Here is a 19,320-nt window from a genome sequence, read left to right on the forward strand (position 1 = left end):
TTTGTAAAGTCAGACTGATTTCTGATACATTCTGCTGTGAATCAAATTATTCACCAGCTTCCTCTAGGACCCTGTGGATTGCTACCAGGCACTTCTGTCTCCTAGGTGATATTCCTCTGTCAGTCTTTTGAAGGCCTGCTTGACACCCCAGAGTCCTTTACAGCGTGAGTACAAGCCACAGGGAACAGACCCATCTGTCTTTTGAAGGCCTGTTTGATGCCCTAGAGCCCTTCACAACGATGAATACAAGCCACAGGGAACAAATCCAAAGATCCCAACCTGGCCTGGAGTCACCTTGTTCTTCAGATGGATAAGCAGATACAGGGTCTGGACAGCTGCCTCCCATGAATTTGCTTTATGAAAGTCCATCCTGGAAAAAAAAAACACTAAAAAAACCCGGGGAACGTTTAAGAACCTAATTTTTGTACCCATAAAGGTGCAGTCTCTCTTTGGGGGGGGTCTATTTGGCTGGACAAATTCCCACAACCCCAAAGACTTCATCTCAGAGAAAATTCCACTCTGGATAATATCTGCATTGCATTGAGTTTGCTAGCTACTTCCCCACATGATTCTGCGGTGTCCTTCTGGGGATCCCAGTGGTACTTTTGTATTAAAATGTGTCTTGCTTCAAATCACAGCTTGCAGAGAGACTATGATCGCTTTAAGCCATAGAAAATTGCCAATTGCGGACTTGTTAGGTGAACCACATGAAAGACTCAACCAGCTACAACCAGAGACACAGCCCAGCCGGTATCAACCAGTACAATAGCCAGTCACGACCCCCACTGGTGTCAGAGAGGCTAAAAGTCTCACACAGGGTCACCCAAGGCCTCTCTGAAGATCAGTATCACCCACTCTACAGAGGCCTTGGCTAGGGCTGGGCACCACCTGCCCCTTCTTCTTCTGGCCTTGCTGTTCCTGGCCTGGGCCACCTTCATCTTCCATTTGTAACCTTCCATTTCAGTTTCCCAGAGCATCCTGGTCCCTCTGCTTCCCCACTTTCCGGATAAGGGTTGTCCACCAGCCCGAGGCCTGACTGTGGCCCCAGAGCCTTGCCTACAGGCCTGCTTTGGCCCAGTGCCCTCCGCACTCACTTCCTCTATGACGGAAGAGCTTGCCCATCTTTAAAATGGGATGAAGAGGAAGAAATACAAATAGACCCAATAAGCCTAGGCAGTTTGGATGCTCACCTTACTAGACCTGGATGGAGGTGGGTGGTCCTTGGACTTCCCACAGGGCAGGGAACCCTGATTGCTCTTTGGGCTGAGGGGGGACTTGATTGGGGGAGGGGGAGGGAAATGGGAGTCGGCGGTGGGGAAGAGACAGAAATCTTTAATAAATAAATAAATAAATAAACAATAAAAAAATTAATTTTTTTTAACAAATAGACCCAATAAGCTAACAAAGCAACATGTTAGCACCAGGGATCACTCACGGGGTACAGGAGACAGGAATTGTCTAAGGGATACTTCAGCGAGGGCCTGGCACATGTTTCCCTCTCAGCTTCCATCTACCCTTCCTTCGCAGCAGAGACCTCTGCCTAGCATTGCTGGCCTCCCTGCCTGCTAGGCTCCAGCAGCTGGGGCCAGGACCACACCCACACAGGAGGTCACATGTATTGGTCAGGGAGGCAGGGATGCAGTTGCTGTGGGCACTGTGTGACCTGGCTTCCTGTCTGGGATTCCCCATTGTCTGTCAGTTCTGAAAGCTTCCTTGGACAACAGAAGCCCAGTGGAGAGAGCATCCTATTTTGGGTGTTGGGCACAGGCACATTCTTAGGAGGAAGGGCAGCATGCCCTGCAGGGTAGGTGCATGGGTCCTTGTTGGTTCTATCTTCTATTATGTAACTCACTTCCTCTCTGCACGATGCCAGCCAGGATCTGTCAAGAACTGAGATCCCAGGTAGGCTCCAAGATCTCAAGGCTATTCTAGGAAACCTCTTCCATGAAATCTCTGCAACTTTGGGGGACCTCACTGCTGATCCCCAAAACTCAGAAGTATCAGATTAGGAACTGTGGGCTTGACAGGACTCCTGAAACACAGTTGGTCACAGACCACTCCCACCTGACTCCTGGAGCTCATGTCTCAAGACCACTGCACACATCCATACATAGACATTTGACTTGGGGATAGCCTGGTGCCCAGAGCCACATACTGTAGGACATGTGACCCATCTATATCACAAGATTGACTGGGGCCCTTTTGCTATGCCAGGCATACTAGAGATGGAACATTGCCAATCATGGGGCCTCTCTGAATCAAATCACAGTATCAACTCCCAGGCTGCGGATGAAAGAACACAGTTTACCTGGAAGAGCCTACACTCTGAATGGGGCCATGGCATCGCTCCGTGAGGTGGAATCTGTTTCTGCAGAGGGGCACAGGTTTCCTGTGTATGATCAGTCTGGGAAAACAGGGCCCAGCATGTCTGGCGGTTCAAACTTCATGGAGGCAAATATTAGGAAGAATAGTCTATGAAGTTTTCTTGCCAGGGATAGATATATGGTATATACATATGATATATGGTTTATATATGGTATATTAATGTCAAAATATATGGAACATTGATGAACTGTGAGTGACAGCCTGGTGACCCCCAGCTGCTGTGTTGCTACTATTTCCAGCAGCAAATGGTGGAAGGATGGCTAAGATCTTGGCCTTTAGGGTTGTGCAGATGAGGAGAGCTGAGGCTGTGGTCTGTGTATTTGATGAGCTCGGTGAGTGTGGGTCGTTACTGGTATTTATTACTAGAATAGTTACTTGCGGGCCCAGGGAGTCAAGAAGCAACGATTCCCTTATGCATGTTGTTCTGGGCCTGTCTGTCCCTGCAGAAAGATAGAGAGGTGATTTTAATGACAAAGAATAAAAACGTAAAGGTCTAATTTTGGGGCTCCCACGGATTTGCCTCACTATGCCAATAGGCCCAGTCGTGTGTGGCTCTTGCATGGTAAACTTGACTGCTTCAATTCGGGATGCTGACAGCCCTGCCATGCCCCGAGGATAGCATTCCACAGACAGGAGAGAGCTGGGAGTGGACACTGCCTCACAGCGTGCTCAGGAGTGCACACTGATTCTGTGATGACCTGGGGTGTGTGGAAGGACAGAAACACGTCCTGTGGTCAGCATCCTTGGAAGACAGTCTTGAAGGACCAGAAGACTTCTGTAGAAGGAGAAGGTAAGACCAGAGACTCAGCATTCCCCTCCCTGTCCTTACTGACTGTACACCGAACTCTAGTTGTGCGATGGGCGTCAGGCCGTACGGCCAAAGGCACACAGGTGGGACTGCCATGCTGACTGCCCGATCTTTGGCCAGGGGAACCCGGTAAAGCTTGTTTTTGAGTCTGGTGGGATTCCTCCAGCTGTTGTGAGCAGTTCCTAAATCACCAGGCAGCTTGTGCCTCTAGTGAAGTGCTAGAGATTGGGGAGGAGGACAGTGGGCATTTGTGACTGGCTGGGCACAGAAGCAGGTAGCATCTCTGTACTCATTAAACGTAATGACCCGTGCGGCGTACTTCTAATTGCTATGGCTAATTTTTACGGAAAGTCCCCTCCTGGGCCCGGCCAGCTCTGTCTAGGTGGCACCACCCTCTGCCTATGTTAACACCAGGACACCACCTCGGGGATATTCGCTTGCCCACTGTGGAGAAAGCAGCTCTGTGTGTTCCTTCATCCCACGACTGGCCGTTTTCACTTGATGGACGTCTGGTATCCTTACAAAAAACCAGTTCAGTGTGGCAAATGTGTCATTGAAGGCCTCACTCTTTCATCTGGTCCCATCAAGATTCGATTTGGGTAGTATATGTCACCCCATCCATGTCCCCGCCTGGACTCCAGCCATGGACAAAAGTCTTCTCTGTCCCCCCCTACTTGCCACTAATGGCTTGGACATTTTCTGGTTGGCTGGCATACCTTCTCCAGTGACAGCTACTCCGTACCTTGGGTTTGTTTATTTTGTACGGGGCAGGGGTGGGGGTGGGGTGTGCGGAGGCTTTTCTTTTTCATGTTTCATTAAACTACAACTGCTGTGTTTTGAAAAGTGGTACCTCGAACAAGTCAGTGAAGCAAACAGCTCTGCCTATTGGGATGTACGAAAATGAAGGCCGCCATAGGGAGCCTCTAGCCGCGGAGCTGAAGGCCTGGTAGGCGGTGGGACTAAGGTGGCACGACTCACTAATTGTATTTCGGGATCTGTCTGGCCCCAGCATGTGGCCAGGAGCTGGAGATGAGGCCTGGCTGGTGTTCCCAAGTTGAGACATGTCTTCCCCGGCCAGGGCCGCTGGAGGTGGGGAGGACAGAACAATGAGCTCTCCGCGGGCAGCGTGAGAGTATCCACCCTGGCTTTCAGATATGCTCTCCAGAGTTTGGGCCCTCTGAGCATCGGAGAGAATTTTAAATGGGGTACAAGTCCACCTGTCCAGCTCAGGTTGTCTCTGAAAGAGATGCACATAGGGAAATATGGCAAGGGGCTCCCACTCCTGAGCAGGAGATGAATTCCAGGGCAGAGTCCCAGGCCAATGCAGGCCAAGGCAGAGGCAGCCTCAAAAATAACTTCCCCAATCTCTGGTGTCCAGACCGGCTCAAACTGCCCCATTTTTCCCTTGGAGGCAAAGCAGCTGCGGTCCATGGCTAAAAATTGTGTTCACACTCAGAGACCAAGAGTACATGTGATTAGCTGTGTTAGTCAGAGCCTCCTGGCCTCCTGGTCTCCTGGCCTCCCAGCCTCTTGGCTCTGAGGCTTCTAGGAGTCTCAGCCTCTCTGCCTTCTGCTTCCCAGCCCCATCTTCCTGCAGCTCTCTGTTCACCTCATCCCAAACAGTGATCCATCCCCCATAGCCAGAACACACAAACCTATCTTACTCCGGGGGTCAGACCCCTGGCAGGTGGCCAGACGCAGTCTTATATTGCAAAGCAGGGCTGCCTTGGTGTCCTTCCCCCTCATTAACTGGCCAAACTACAGGGAAAAAAAACAAAACTTTAATCACCCAATGTTCATTTCCCCCCAATGTTTACCAGCTACCCCTGAGTTGCTGCACTGGGCCCCCTAATGCACCACAGGGAGCCAATCCCAGCACCACCCCCGGGGGAGGACCAAAAAGGAAAGGAAGCACACACAATTAAAGGTGTGCACACGTAAACATATAATTACAGATGTGAGCTGAGCCGTGAAGGGAAGAGGGTGGTGCGGTGAGCAGAGATGTTGACGACTTGCTCTGCTGGCCGAGGCACTTTGGAAGAGGCTAGATTTTCTCTGAGACTCAAGATGCGTCGTTGTAATCGTCTTTTCCTTTCCTTTCCATTTTTTTTAAAGCTATTTGTCTAGACTGGCTTTGAACTCCAGCTCCCTCCCTCCCGCCCCCGCCTCATCTCACTCTGCAGAGCCCCTGCCTTACAGGTGCCAGTTCACCATGCCAGCTCATAATGCCAGCTCCTAGTCCACGGTTTCAACACCGTTCCGGGAAGGACAGCAAGCTCTGTATACAGCTGACCTTTATAAGGACCGACAGGGACTCTGGCAGGGTCTGGGTGTGTACTGCAGCCCTTCCCACTGTGCAGAAAAGGTGGCTGAGACTTGGGGAGGCTCAGTGACTTCCATGACCTGCTGGCTGGACAGAAGGCCAGAAATAGCGGTGACAGTCCCAGCTGGTGGCATGAAGGCCCAAGATGCTCCTGAGTTCCTCGGTGGTTATGGGTTTTTTTTTTTTTGGTTGTTTTTTTTTTCTCCCTTTCCAGCTTCCAGAATGAGGCCCCAGTGAGGCCCTAGATCCCCAATTCAATGATGTCATCCAAGAACCATCTAGCAGGCAGTGGCCAGGCAGGGCTGGCTACACCAGCATCCTTCCAGCTTTGTTTCAAAGCAGAGATACTTGCAAGGACTGCTGAGGACAGCTGTCCTCTCAGGCCACCTTATGAAACTGGAGGAGCCCTGTGGCCTCTGGACAGGTGCTCTTTTGCCAGAGGCCAGTAAAACCCATAAACAAACAAAGGAGAGGAGCTCGGCTCTCAGCTCAGAGAGCCCGGCTCCTGCCTGGACCCCCAACAAACACTGTTCCCAAGCTGCACAGTGCACACGAGTCCCTGCCTGGCCCACGCGAGCCCCCCAGGGGCAAGTCAGGCACAGGTATAATATGCACTTGGTAGAGATTCGATAAGAGCAGGGGGCTGGGCGAGAGCTCCGCTGCCAGCTGCTGCTGCATCTGGAGCCCCCATCTCTGGGGCTCTCAGCGGAGAAGTACGTTGGGCTTGGGGGTCTGCTCATTGGATGTTTCCTCTCCTCCACTCCCCACTCAAAAGACAGAACAGATTGGAGGAGGCAGGCTAATAGCATCTCGGTGACAGCCCAATTTTCATTTCTCATGGAAGGGCCTCCCATTAGCGCTGAATCCCAGCTCCCTCCTTCTCAGAGCCCTTCTCTCAGCTCTTCTCCACACTGCCCTTTCCACTTGAAGAAATGCAGGCAGACCAAGACCACCCCTGCCTAACTACCCACGCGGTCTGCTAATCACCCTGCCTGGGAAGGTTTCCCAAGAAAAGGCACAGGGAGGCGAGGCCACTGGTGACCCAGGAGCACAGGAGCTTGCTACCTACCTATCTGGAGCCCTGTCTGCAGCTCCAGCTGGTCCTGGGGTCCAGCTGGATTTGCCCAGGGCTTGAGAAGCAATACCTCTGCTTCCCTGCAGTGATCTGGACAGCGGGGTCAGTATTAGGGTACGGTTGGCGGTAGCGTTGACGAGGTTGGGTTATATCAGAGTTAAGTTGGGTTGGTTTAGGTAGGATTTTGTGTTATTCAGCTCTCCTTTGCTGTTGTAAAATACCCAAGGAAAACAATTTAAAAGAGAAAGAAGATTTGGCTCACGGTTTCTAACGTGACTGACGCCATTCTTTTTAGGCCTCACGGTAGAAGGAAGGTGGCAGCGTAAAACTGATCACCTCAAAGTAGCCAGGAACAGAGGAATGGGGACCTGATGGACTCGTCAAGGACACATCTGTTGACTTACATCTTCAAGTTAAGCCTTGTCTCCTGAGACATTCAGCCAAGGACCCGCGCATGGGCTAATCTGTTGATGAAGCTGGGGTCCTCATTTTGTAACCTACTGGAGGTTCCTGGAGAGTTGTTGATTAACCATTGCCCTTCAGAATGAGCTTGACTTCACAGGCTCATGGCCATGGCCAGTCACGGCAGGGCCTTTAAAGTGGGAGATCATTAGGGGAGAGAGCATAGCCACAGACAGTCACATGCAACTGTAAGGTGACACCTAGGTCCCTCAGTTCCCCCAGGACATCAGAACAAAGGGCGTTTCTCCGTCTTATATGGCCCTCTGTCAGGGAGTGGAAATAAGTCCATACCACATGACCAGCCCAGATTTCCAAACTCCCAAACTCCATCTGTATCAGGTACGCTGAAGGTTTAAGGAGCCACAGTAATGTCCACTCAAGGCAGGGACCTCACTCCTGGTACCAACTTTCTCTATTAGTTCTCTCATTCGTGACAAGATGCCCGACCAACACAACGTAAGGACAGTAAGGATTTGTTTTGCTTCTATTTTCTGAATGTTTGATCTAACACGAGGTCATTCTGTGCTTCGGGTCCATTGTGAAATAAACCTCATGGCAATGGGAATGCTAAGAGAAACAAGGTGTTCACCCCACAGCAGCAGGAAGCAGAGAGAGCAGCTCACACAGGAAGCAGAGCCGAGCCATAACCGGGAGGGGCCACGGCAAGACAGTGACAGGATGGACACACTTCCAGCGACCTATGTCCTCAGATCAGGCCTCCATTCCAGTTTCCCCATCTCCCATCAGTCTATTGACATTTTAGCTCCATCAGTGAATTAAACTATTCGCTGGAGCTGAGTTCCTATGACCTAATCCTGGAATCATCCTGAAGACCCACCCAGGCGTGTGTTTTATTAGATTCTGGACCCTTTTCAGTCCAACAAAGGTGACAACCAAAATTAACTGTCAAATAATCCAGCCACCTCTCAGGACTCCACTTCTGAATATCAGAGCATCAAGCCACACGCGAGTCTTCACTTTCCAATCTAAATATGATTGATAGATTAAGTTGGGATCTAATGCTCTTGAAGACTGCACCAGAGATGTAGCCAAACGCTGGGTGGTTGTGCTGTGTTGCGCTGGGAATTCGAGTTTGCAGCTGGGCTCTGGTCAAGGCTGACATGACTTCAGGGTTTAGATGGAGTTGAGTTGGGGACAGCTCTGAGGCAGACCTTCCCCTCTCTTCTTGCTGGGACTGGAAGGGAAGCTTTATTGGATACCAACAGTTCATGGAGTGGTATTTAGAACAAGACCAGAGGACATTTTAACCTAGAAAAGCATGAATTCAAGAGAATTTTCCAATGAGAAATTAAAAATATGTCCCCTCCACGGTGTGCCTGGAGAGCTGTGTATGAAGGCATTTCTGGGACAAGTTGCCATTCCTGTCAGACTCGGAGACTGCTTTGGCTGTGTGGAGACTGAGGCAAGGGCATTGTGGAGAGAGAGACGGGAGGGGGAGGAGAGAAAGAGAGAGCGCGAGAGAGAGAGCCTGAGAGTGCAATCAAGTACAATGTGTGTGTATGTGTGTGTGTGTACGTGAAAGTATGCAGTGTGTGTACAGTATGTGTGTGTGCATGGACGTGCACAGGAAGAAGAGTATGCTTACGTGCATGTGTGATTATGCCATGCAATGTGAGTGAGTGAAAATGCATACAAAGACGGTGTGCTCGTGTGCAGATGTGTGCATGAGAGCATACAGTGAGCGCACAGGGTGGGCTTGTGCAGGAGTGTGTGTGTATAGGGAGCAGCCTGCCTATGTGCATGTGAGTGTGTATGTGAGAGTAGACAGTACTGCAGTACGTGCACATGGTGTGCCAGTGTGTGTGCACATAGATAAATGTATGTAGCGAGTGTGTGGAGTGCTCAGGCTTGAGCAAATGAGCCCACAGTGTTCTCAAGCCTGCTTTCCACTCTCCCTATTCCTCTGCCGCTGGAAAGCCTCATTAGTGTGCAGAGAACGTTCAAGCCCAGCCGGGATGAGTCACCGTGGCTGAGCTTCTGAGTTGCAGACATGAGGGCCCTGCTGCTGGGTACAGCTTACCCGCTGGCCTCTGTTTTGGGCCAGCTTGCCCACGCCATCCACACCCTCCCTGGGGCTGGGTCATGTCAGCTAGCTGCTCTGGGGAGGGGGGATGGGAAAGAGACTGACTCCTGAAGTGGTGGTTGTTTTTCTCTTCCAAACAGCAGCAGTCAGGAGGGCAGACACTGGTCCCAAGGTTGTCCTACTCAGGAGCTAGCAGGCAGAGAGAGGCACCACTTGGGGTGTCTTGGGAGACATGGGGACCACCTGAGATGAGTGCATCTGTGAATCGGCATGAACAGCACAGGGCTTCATATGTGGTGGAAACTGGGTAGTCCTGAATGGGGCCAGGAGAACGGTCAGGCAGAGAAGCCCAGGGTTTCGAGAATGAGTGACTAGCTACCCCAGGAGGTGGTTTAGGTAGAGCCACTGCAAAGATTCCTGACCTGGGCAGGGATTGGCTGAAGAGAACAAGGAAGAGGTTGGGAAGCTGCAATGTTGGGGCTCTGACTGTGGGACGGAGGCTCATGGGGAAGTGGGAGGCAGGAGAGGGACAACCAGGAAAGGGTGACAGTGATGTAACTCCCCTCCCATGACAGGGAAGCCTTCTTTAGGGGACCAGAGGCTGCAGGACACATCCGTGGATTTTAGAAGTAGCTCCTCAGTGACTCTGGTATTAGCTCATATCTGCCGTCACTCAGCAAAGGAAGTGGCCATTAGCATGCATCTCACCGTGTGCTCACCTCGTTCTCCCCACACACTCTGAAGACAATGATGCCAGCCTGCTTACCAGGCAGTTGCGAGTAGAACATTCTTCCTCTCTGGGGTGGCTTGCTCCATAAGGGCCAACCCACATGTGCCTGGTGCAATGGAACCGACAGGCTATGGCTGCCAAGAAGGGGGCCCATGATCCTGTTTTACAGAGAAGGAACGTAAGGGACTGTGCTCCACCCTTTTCTGCCAGGGTGAGATACCCCGTGTGGTAGTTGACTTGGGTCACCCAAGAGACACACTTTTGATGTATACATCAAGGAGTTGGCCAGAGAGGTCTGGTTGAGCTGGGAAGACAGCTATGTGGGGCTGAGTGTGACTGCATCTATTCTGTTGGGAGTTCTTCTTTTTCATTCATAAAAAGGAGGAAGCAAGATGTTCTAAAGCTGTTCCCTCTGAACTGAAATGTTGTCGTCTGGAAGGAGAGGAGAGGCTCACAAAACTCAGGAAATCAATGAAATTCATGAGGCTTAGGAGATTCATGTAAACTCTAAGGGTCACAGATATCATCCCAAAGTTACAAGATTAGTAAGAATGTGCTGGGAAGAGGAGACTTTTGTGGAGACGCCTAGGAGTTGAGCAAGGAGCCCCAGGGATGCAGCTTTCTTAGGTCGTTGGTTGTGGTGGGATGGATGTGCTGGTGGTACAGCTGCTTTGAGTCATTCCTGTTCTTCTAAGGAGCCCTCATCCATAACCCTGTAAGCAATGCCATTAAACTCACCGTTCACCAAGTTGGGCTTGAGGGCACTCGTTCTTCAGTCTGCCATCAGTGCACTATGTAGGGAGCAGAGACCTTTGTTCATATCTCTCCAGGAAAAAACATACAACACATAAATACAAGCACTCATCTCTCTGTTCTGGATGGCAGGCACAATGTGCACATTTGGTTGACATTCCTGCCACCACAGCTAAAGCCACACTGGCTACCGTGCCTTCTCTTCCATGAGCCGTCCTCTCAAGCTGTGAGCCCAGATAAAGGCTGCTTGTTTACTTTCCTCTTGCTTGGTATTTTGTCACTGCAGTAAGGTAGGCACAAGAAGGGAAACAGCGAATAGGTATTGAGGATTGGGGCCTTACCGTGTGTGGTCCTGAGCCTCGGACTATGGGGAACTCACCAAGGACAGCTTCAGACATAGAGTGGCGATGACCCAAGAGAAAGGGCTACAAGTGCTACCGACAGTAGAAGCGAGGGTCAGGAACTCCCCTAGGCTCTTGGAGCCCTGATCATGTCATCACACAGTTCGGAGCTGGGCAAGACTTGCAGGCTTTGGTGTGGCCCAGGTGGCTTTCAGTTTGCGTTCATCCTGTATCTCCTTGCTGCCCCCATCCGTCTACTCCAAAATGAGGGTGTTCATTCAACACCATTGTAGACGGGACGTCTGTGATGTCACCTGCTTATTGAGTTCACAGGGGTCTATGGTTAAGAGATTTCCTTGATTCTCAGAAGAAACTTTGGGCTTTTAATCCACGTTAGGACTGTTAAAGCCTGTGGAGACTTCTGATGTTAGACCGGAAGCATCTTGCTTTACAAGATAGTCATTAAATGACCCCAAACCTAGGGAAACCAGGGATAGAACTGTATGGCTTAAAGGTGATCTCCATGGATCACTCTGAAGCTTGACATGATTTAGAACCACCTAGGAGACACACTTTTGGGTGTGGCATCCACATTTCTCTCCACTGCATCACACTCACGCTCACATGGCCACAGTAAGGCCTATCTTATTACCATGCCTGCCCCACCATGATGGACTATACCTCAAACTATGAGCCAAATCAACTTTTGTTATGTTGATTTTTCCCAGGCATTTTTTTTGTCACAGCAGGAAGCAAAACAAAACAAAACCCAGCAAACAAAACCCAGCTAATTTTGCACCCAGGGTGCAAACGTTGAGGAGGTGGTACAAGTCCTCGGATGAAAATCTGGTACCTGAGTCTTATCCCCCAGAGAGGAAGAAGATAAAAGTAAGGGGACTTTGTGGGCAGAGGCCAACCGAAGCTGTCCCCTAGGAGCTTGAATGTGGTTTGGTGCCATTCCGTCTCAGGCTGTGCGCAAGGAATAAGAAAACAAACCCCTTTTCCTTTGAAGGACATTTGACTCTGAAAGGCCAGAATAGCTTTTGTGCTGCTCTCCACCCCTTTTACAGATCAGTTTGTTATGGAGGGTGACAGAGAAAGACATCATGGTCTTAGGAGAAGTTTCAAAAGGTTTGGGGGAGGGGACTGGGGAGCTGGCTCAGTGGGTGAGAGTGCTTGTGTACAAGGATGAGGATCTGAGCTCAAATCCCAGAATCAATAAAAAGAAAAAAGGAACAAACAAACAAAACACCCACCTACCCAACCAACCAACCAACCAATCAGCTCCACTGGGCTGCACTCACCATCCACAAAGACAACACACTTGCTCTCTGCTTTCATTTTTGTTGCTATGGTCAAATACCCCTGGCCAAAAGCAGCTTAGGGGATGTATTAGCCTGGGCTTTCATCCCAGTGTGTGAGAGTGCAGTCCAGGGGCTGTCAGGTGACCTGCCCCCTTACCCTCCATCTCTTATTTCCTTGGGGCAAGGTCTTCCAGGGAACCTGGAGCTGGGTGGGGTCCAGCAGGCCCCAGTGAGCTTCCTGTCTCCTGCCTGCATGCATGGCCATTCACAGGCATTTTAGGGTTTTGTTGGTTGATTGGTTGGTTGGTTGGGTAGGTGGGTGTTTTGTTTGTTTATCACAGCAGCAGAAAGCAGACTAGGACAGGAGAGAAAAGCCAAGACCCTGTGGGGTCTCCAGGTTTTAGAGACTGTTAACTACGTGGAAAGTTACAACTAAGAAGTAAAAAGAAGAAGGGATAAAGGTGAGAGAAAAAACGAGGGGACTTTCCAAGTTATGGCGGAAGAGCGTAGGCTGAGGGTCTTATCCTAAGCTGGGTGGAGAAACATGAAGAGTCAGTCCTAAAACCTAGCTGAGCAAACTCAAACACAAGCAGAGCCATCAGCAGACATCTGCAGAGTGGATGTGGATATTAAATAATAGATTAAAGGAATGCTTATGGACGAATTCCTGGCTCAGCAGTGCCGAGCTAAAGGGTGAAATTCTCAGATCCCTCTGGCTTGGTTAGGTTCTACGTGGTACGGTGTGGCAGAGGGGGAGTGGGAGCCACTTCATCTCCTGTCCTAGTCGGCTTTCTGCTGCTGTGATAAACACCATGAGCAAAACAGCTTGGGGAGGAAGGGGCTTATTTCATAGCACAGTTTGTAGTCCATCATGAAGGAAAGTCAAGGCAGAAACCCAGGGCGCGAACTTGAGGGCAAGAACTGAGGCAGAAGCCACAGAGGTGTGATGCTTACTGGCCTGCTCAGTTTGCTTCCTAACACAACGCAGGGCCAGCTACCCAGAGATGGCCTCATGCAGAGTGTGCTGAGACCTTCCACTTCAGACATAAATCAAGAAAAGCCTTTCCCATAGGCCAACTGACGGAGGCATTTTCTCAACTAAGGTTCCCTCTTTCAGCTAACTCTAGCTTTTGTGAAGCTGATAAGAAAACAAAGCAAAATCAGGACACTGCCTCATTTTTTCTTTGCACAGTAGATCTAATGCTTAATCCTTATCCTTGCCCACTCTACTTCTTTCTCACTTCTAATCCTATTAACTAAAATTTGAATATACTTTATACTATCCTTAGTTGTTTATTCTCCAACAGATATTGGAGTCAAAAGGGACATTGTTATTAATTTGCTAGTACAACAATCGCATAGTGTAATATCAAGCAGCTGTGGTTGCTCTCCTACTTAATACCCTACTTGGGGAATATTATACAGCTTACACCAGGCACCTTGAGCTCCTGGTCCGAGGAATTATTTTTTGAACTAAACACTCAATTCTATCACATCCAAATCCCACTTGAACATTACAAAATACATCAACTGAAAGAATATAGTTGATAAAAAAAATAACAGCAGATGCATAAATCCCAACGCAGTAACATAAGAAACAGGAAAAACAAAGATGACTCCAAAAGTTATTAACCCTACAGCAATGACATCTAGTGAGAGTGTGTGAGATGAAATCCCAGACTGAGAACTCGGATAATGATAATGATCTTAAGTATGTTCAAAGTTACACTCCCATCCCCCCAAAACCAGATGAACTATAAAACAAAGAAAGAGGCAGATGGCGTGAAGGAGCAATTCAAGAAAGAGACAAGCATTCCAGAGCACACCCCTGTGAGATGCTGCAAACAAAAGACGGTAGTAAGCCAAATACTAACACACTGTGGAAGTTTCCAGCAACAGGACGGTCAAAAAGACAGCACATCTGAGCTCAATAGCAAGGAGGAAGATCAGAAACAACCCAACAAGGTCAGAGATAAAATAGTAAAAAGGGACCAGGGTGAATGTCAGGGCATACAAACATTCTAAAAAGACTAAAATGTATGGGTTATAAGCATAGAAGAAGGGGGAATCTCATTTTAAAGGTATAGAAGATAATGTAAAAAGAATCGTAACAGAAAACTTCCCAGAATTTGGAAGCTAGTGCAGATATAAGAGACATTTAGGACCAAACAGACAAAACTAAAAAGTTCCTTCTCTCCTCATATTTTAATTAAAACACTAAATATACAGAACAAAGAAAGCAGGTTGTAAGTTGGCACAGAAAGGCACCAGGTCACCTACAAAGGTGGGTCCCTTAGAATCCTATCAGATGAGCCAACTGAGACTTTTAAAGCAAGAAGAGACTGGGATTATGCATTTCAGGCTCTCAGAGATAACAACTGCCAGCTCAGACTGCTATACCCAACAAAACTACCCGCTATAACCGAAGGGGAAATAAAAACTTCCCATGGTCAAAACAGACTAAAGAAATTTGTGGCCACCAAGCCAGCCCAACAGGAAGTATGTGAAGGAATCCTCCAGACTAAAGAGGAAAATAAGACCTCCATGAGTTCTCAGGAAAAAAAACCATGCTAAAATACCAACCAAAAGAGGAAAAAAAATACCAAATTTCATAAAAATCAACCAAATAACAGGAATCAATACACAATTTTCAATAAACCTCTGGATATTAGTGGTTTTATTTCTCCCAATCAAAAGACAAACTGGTAGGTTGGATCAAAAGTCAAGAGACAATCCAGGCCTAGAAAGACAAATGTTGCCACATGTTTTCCATCCTGGCTTTGTGTTTTTTAGATTTCCATGTTTCATACAGAACATCTGCAGAGCTCAGAAAGCAAGAATGGATCCTTGAGAGGGAAGGGGAAGAGGTCTTAATGGATGAGAAGATAGCAGAACACGTAAGATATGAAGGGGGGGATACTGGGGGTTAATGGTTTATGTTGGTGTTTTATGACCAACTTTATTTTCTCTATGTTAAAACAAAACAGCAAAAACAGAACCAGCTACTACTTTCTGTGCACAACATCTAACTTCCTGTGCACACAGATCAGGGTTTCCGTGAAGGCGATCTTGTGACATCATCCAGGCGATGGGACGGTAGGATGGGAAGAAGACGGGATAAAGGATGTATGACAACCCTTAGGGAAACCTACTACTTTCTAAGCTAATTTAAACAGATATGATTTAAAAGAAAGTTTAACAAAGGCTCCCTCCATGGATGGGCAATGTTCCCTTGGAAGACATGGATTACTGAAGGAAAATCTCAGTGCTAGGGGAATATTGTCCTCTGAGTTACTGGCAAAGAGCTTTCAGAGGTCACCAAAACAAAACAGGCCATTGTCTTTGCTCCTGATTACCTAGCAGAACGAGATGATACGATCCTGTTGCTGAAGACACAGCATACTTTGGTTGCAAGATACAGAGAAATCAAGCTAGGAATGATCTGAACACTGCTTCCCTGCTGGCTAGCTTTTATAGTGCCAGGGGGAGTTATGCATGCTATTGGGAGAGAGAACTCGTCAACAGTCTTATCCTCCAGTGAACCTTGCATACTACAAGACTGTCCTGACAGACAAGGTGTACCTACTAGTGTTACTGTGGCATGAGTGTTATGGGGACAACCACCACGTTCTGCTTTGACTTGAGGCCTGATCCCCAGGAGGATGGTTCATACCCGGTACTGTAGATCTGATCAAAAGATGCAGCTGAAGAGATCATAATCCCTAGCAGGGGACATGTTGTCAAATTGCCTTTTAAATATTTATGTTTATGCATTCATATATGAGTGCTGCCATCAACCTTGGACAGAGAAGCTTCTCTAGGCAGGGGCCAGCAGATAATGCAGAGACTCACGACAAGACCAGGATACTGAGGATGAGTGACAGCGGAATGCTCTTCCCTAAAGGGGACATCCTCTTCAGCTCCACCCAGGGCACAGGGAATACTGTGGAAGAGGAATCAGAAAGAACATAAGAGCCGGAAGATGGGGAGGAGTGTGCTGCTGATTGCTGCCTTTGGGGCGAGCAATGGTCCTTGCACACGTGAGCTCACGTCAGCAATCGGGATCTTCACTAGACCTGCACGGACACGGCAAGCTGACGAGATCAGTCAACATTCCAACAGGCAGTGCTAACTGAACTCACTTGTTACAAAAAGCGGAGATGGAGTGAAGAGGGGAACATGTTAGGGCAATGGGAGGAGCGGAGAGATGTCTTAGTCAGGGTTACTATGGCTGTGATGAGGCACCATGACCAAAGACACTTGGGGAGGCAAGGGTTTATTTGGCTTTTGCTTCCACATCACAGTTTGTTATCAGAGGGCATCAGACAGAAGATGCTGCCAAAGCCATGGAGCAGTAATGCTTTCTGGTTTGTTCTTCATGGCTTGCCCAGCCTGCTTTCTTACAGAACTCAGGACTATTGGCCCAGGGGGGACCTGCCCCCCATCAATCACTAATTAAGAAAATACCCTACAGGCTTACCTGTAGCCCAATCTTATGGAGACATTTTCTCATTTGAGGCTCCTTCCTTCTAGATGACTCTAGCTTGTATCCAGGTGAGATGAGACTAGCCAGTAGAGACGAGGAACTGGAGTGTATATAATCAAGATGCATTGTATACACACATGAAATAGTCAACACAGTTAGAGATGATCTCTTTAAAATAGAAGCAATTAATAAAAAAACCAACCATTACAATCCACACCTTGTTTACTTGACACACAAACACCTATAACCTTTTATTCTTTGTTTCCACAGATGGTCTCGTATTTATTTTGGAATGCAGTCCACATTTAAAAAAATCTCCTGTATTCAATATTCCCAACAAATTAAAAGCCTAAAGACTCCTAACTGTGAAATCCATTTAGTATAAAGAGCATGTTAGAGACTTTACACATATAAACAGTATGCTATCAAATGAATAGTCACACCAAAGCAAAACCAAAACCTAGAAGAGAATATGTCAAATTTTACAGCTCCAGTGACCAGTCTCTTGGACTCCTGATGTAATCTCCTGATCTCCAGAGGGCTGCCATGTGCAGCACCCATAGCTTCTCTGGTAGACATAGGCCACCTCCATGCCACACCTGAAAGGCTATGTGGTGGGAATCCCCAGCATCTCATATCCTGGGGTCTCCATTGCAACAAAGGCTTTACCTTCACCAATGGCTTTTCAAGGCCTCTCTGCAGGAATTCCAACACTGCCCCAAGGTACCGAGTCTCAGACCATGTATGACCCCCAGCATGCCTTCAAAACCAGTATTACATGGATGACAATGGCATGGACGTGTAGGCTGGCCCACTTTGATGGCAGCTGTATAAACACTCCTGTGCTTTGACCTGAAGGAAAGACTTTCCTATGGTCCCGGTGAAACACAGAATTCACCTCTGTGGTGCTGAGCTCTTTGCCAGCACAGCTGCTTCTTTGGCCCATTTCACCAGCACAAACAGATTCTCAACCTTAACATCACATGAGCACTTCCTGGTCCTGTTAGAGTGAAGCCCTTATAATAGGGCTCCACTGTGGCCACTCTCAGCGCTACCCCACCTTTTAAGCTCCCACAAGAACCACTCCTTACTCTGTGAGCACTCAGCGACTTTTCCAGCCCCAAGATCCAAGTCTTCCACTTTCCTCTCAGCACACAGAGCAAGGTGAAAAGGACACACGGTCAGTTATAGTGCAGCCACGCTGCTTCTTGGTCCCCGTCTTCCTTCTGTTGCCCTGATCAAACACCCTACCAAGGGAACATCGGGAGGACATGCTTTATTTGGATTAGAGTCTCATACAGTCTGTCATTGCAGGAAGTCACAGAAGCTAACATTTGAGAAAGCTAGGCACGCTACACCCGCAGTCAAAACCGGAAAGAAAGGAAAGCATGCAGGCCTGTTGGCTTACTTCCTGGCTTGGTCTCAGACAGCATCCTTCTCTTGCACAGTTCAGCCTAGGAGCCATGCTGTACCCCCCACTGACATGTTCACAAGTCAGCGAGGCTCTCTTTTCGGGTTATTCAAAGTTGTGTCCTGCTGACGACTGAAGCTGGCTATCACCCTCACACACGTTGGGATGGTGAATTTCACTTTTCAGTTTGGTGAGATTTAGTGAGGGATTATGCTAGCTGATGTGGGAAAGCCTGTCCACTGTGAGCGGTACCAGTCCCTGGCTGGGATCCTGGACTGTATCTAAAGGAGATAGGGAACACAAACCTTTCTTGTGGATGTAACACGGTCAGCTGTGTCAAATTCCTGTTGTTCCAATTTCCCAGCCACAGTGGACTGGAACCTGGATCTTGAGCCGACATAAACTCTCAAGCCCCTTGGTCATGGGGTTTTATCAGAGCCGCAGAAACTAACTGTGCTGGTTTGAATGCAAACAGCCCCCATGGGCTCATGTGTTTGAATTCTAGATTCCCAGTTGGTAGAACTTTTGGGGAAGGGTTAGGAGGTGTGGCCTTGTTGGAGAAGTGTCACTGGGGTGTGCTCGGAGGTTTCAAAAGCCCATTCCATGCCCAGTTAGCGCTCTTTGCCTCATGTTGTGGATCAGGATGTAAGATCTCACTATTGTTCCAGCACTGGGTCTGCTTGTCTGCTTCCATGCTCCCCACCATGGAGGTCACGGTGCACCTCTGAACTGTAAGCCCCAATAAAGGCCACGGTTCACCTCTGGAACTGTAAGCTCCAATAAAGGCCACGGTGCACCTCTGAACTGTAAGCCCCCCGTAAAGGTCAGAGTTCACCTCTGGAACTGTAAGCCCCTAAGACACTATTTCTTCTGTAAGTTGCTTTGGTCATAGCACTTTGGTCATGGTGCTTTGTCATAGTATCGTAGTAACAGGAATTTAAGACAGTAACACACACACACACACACAAACCAACAACAAAACTAAATGAAATAATTTGACAGTGGATAAACAGATAGAACGTCATGTCGAGTGCTGCGGACGCCAGTGCTCCATCCATCCTCACATGCTGGTGTCCTTGTTGTGCTCTCTGGGAATGCTCCTTGGCCCTCATGACCCTCCCTGCCACTTCAGTTAATATCATGCTTGACTGGACACTTGGTGAGTTTCCCCTTTGCAGCCAACCTAAGGACTGTCCAG

At 48.5% G+C, this 19,320-nt stretch overlaps 1 protein-coding gene across 1 annotated transcript in view; it reads right to left on the minus strand.

Annotated features, from left to right (window-relative positions):
- LOC126508049 (cytochrome P450 2J4-like) overlaps positions 1-4,624 on the minus strand; it is a 129,799-nt gene extending 125,175 nt beyond the window's left edge. The window contains exons 1-3 of the mRNA XM_050152928.1: positions 4,574-4,624; positions 4,090-4,430; positions 3,215-3,359 (exon numbers count right to left, since the gene is read on the minus strand). Of these exons, the coding sequence (XP_050008885.1) occupies positions 3,215-3,359; positions 4,090-4,430; positions 4,574-4,624 (537 nt within the window). The remainder of the gene's footprint in view (positions 1-3,214; positions 3,360-4,089; positions 4,431-4,573) is intronic.
- Between the last annotated feature and the right edge of the window lie 14,696 nt (positions 4,625-19,320).

The sequence above is a fragment of the Alexandromys fortis genome, unplaced genomic scaffold (genome assembly GCF_014885135.2).
Source record: "Alexandromys fortis isolate MF-2015 unplaced genomic scaffold, M_Fortis_MF-2015_v1.1 scaffold_81, whole genome shotgun sequence".
NCBI lineage: Eukaryota > Metazoa > Chordata > Mammalia > Rodentia > Cricetidae > Alexandromys > Alexandromys fortis.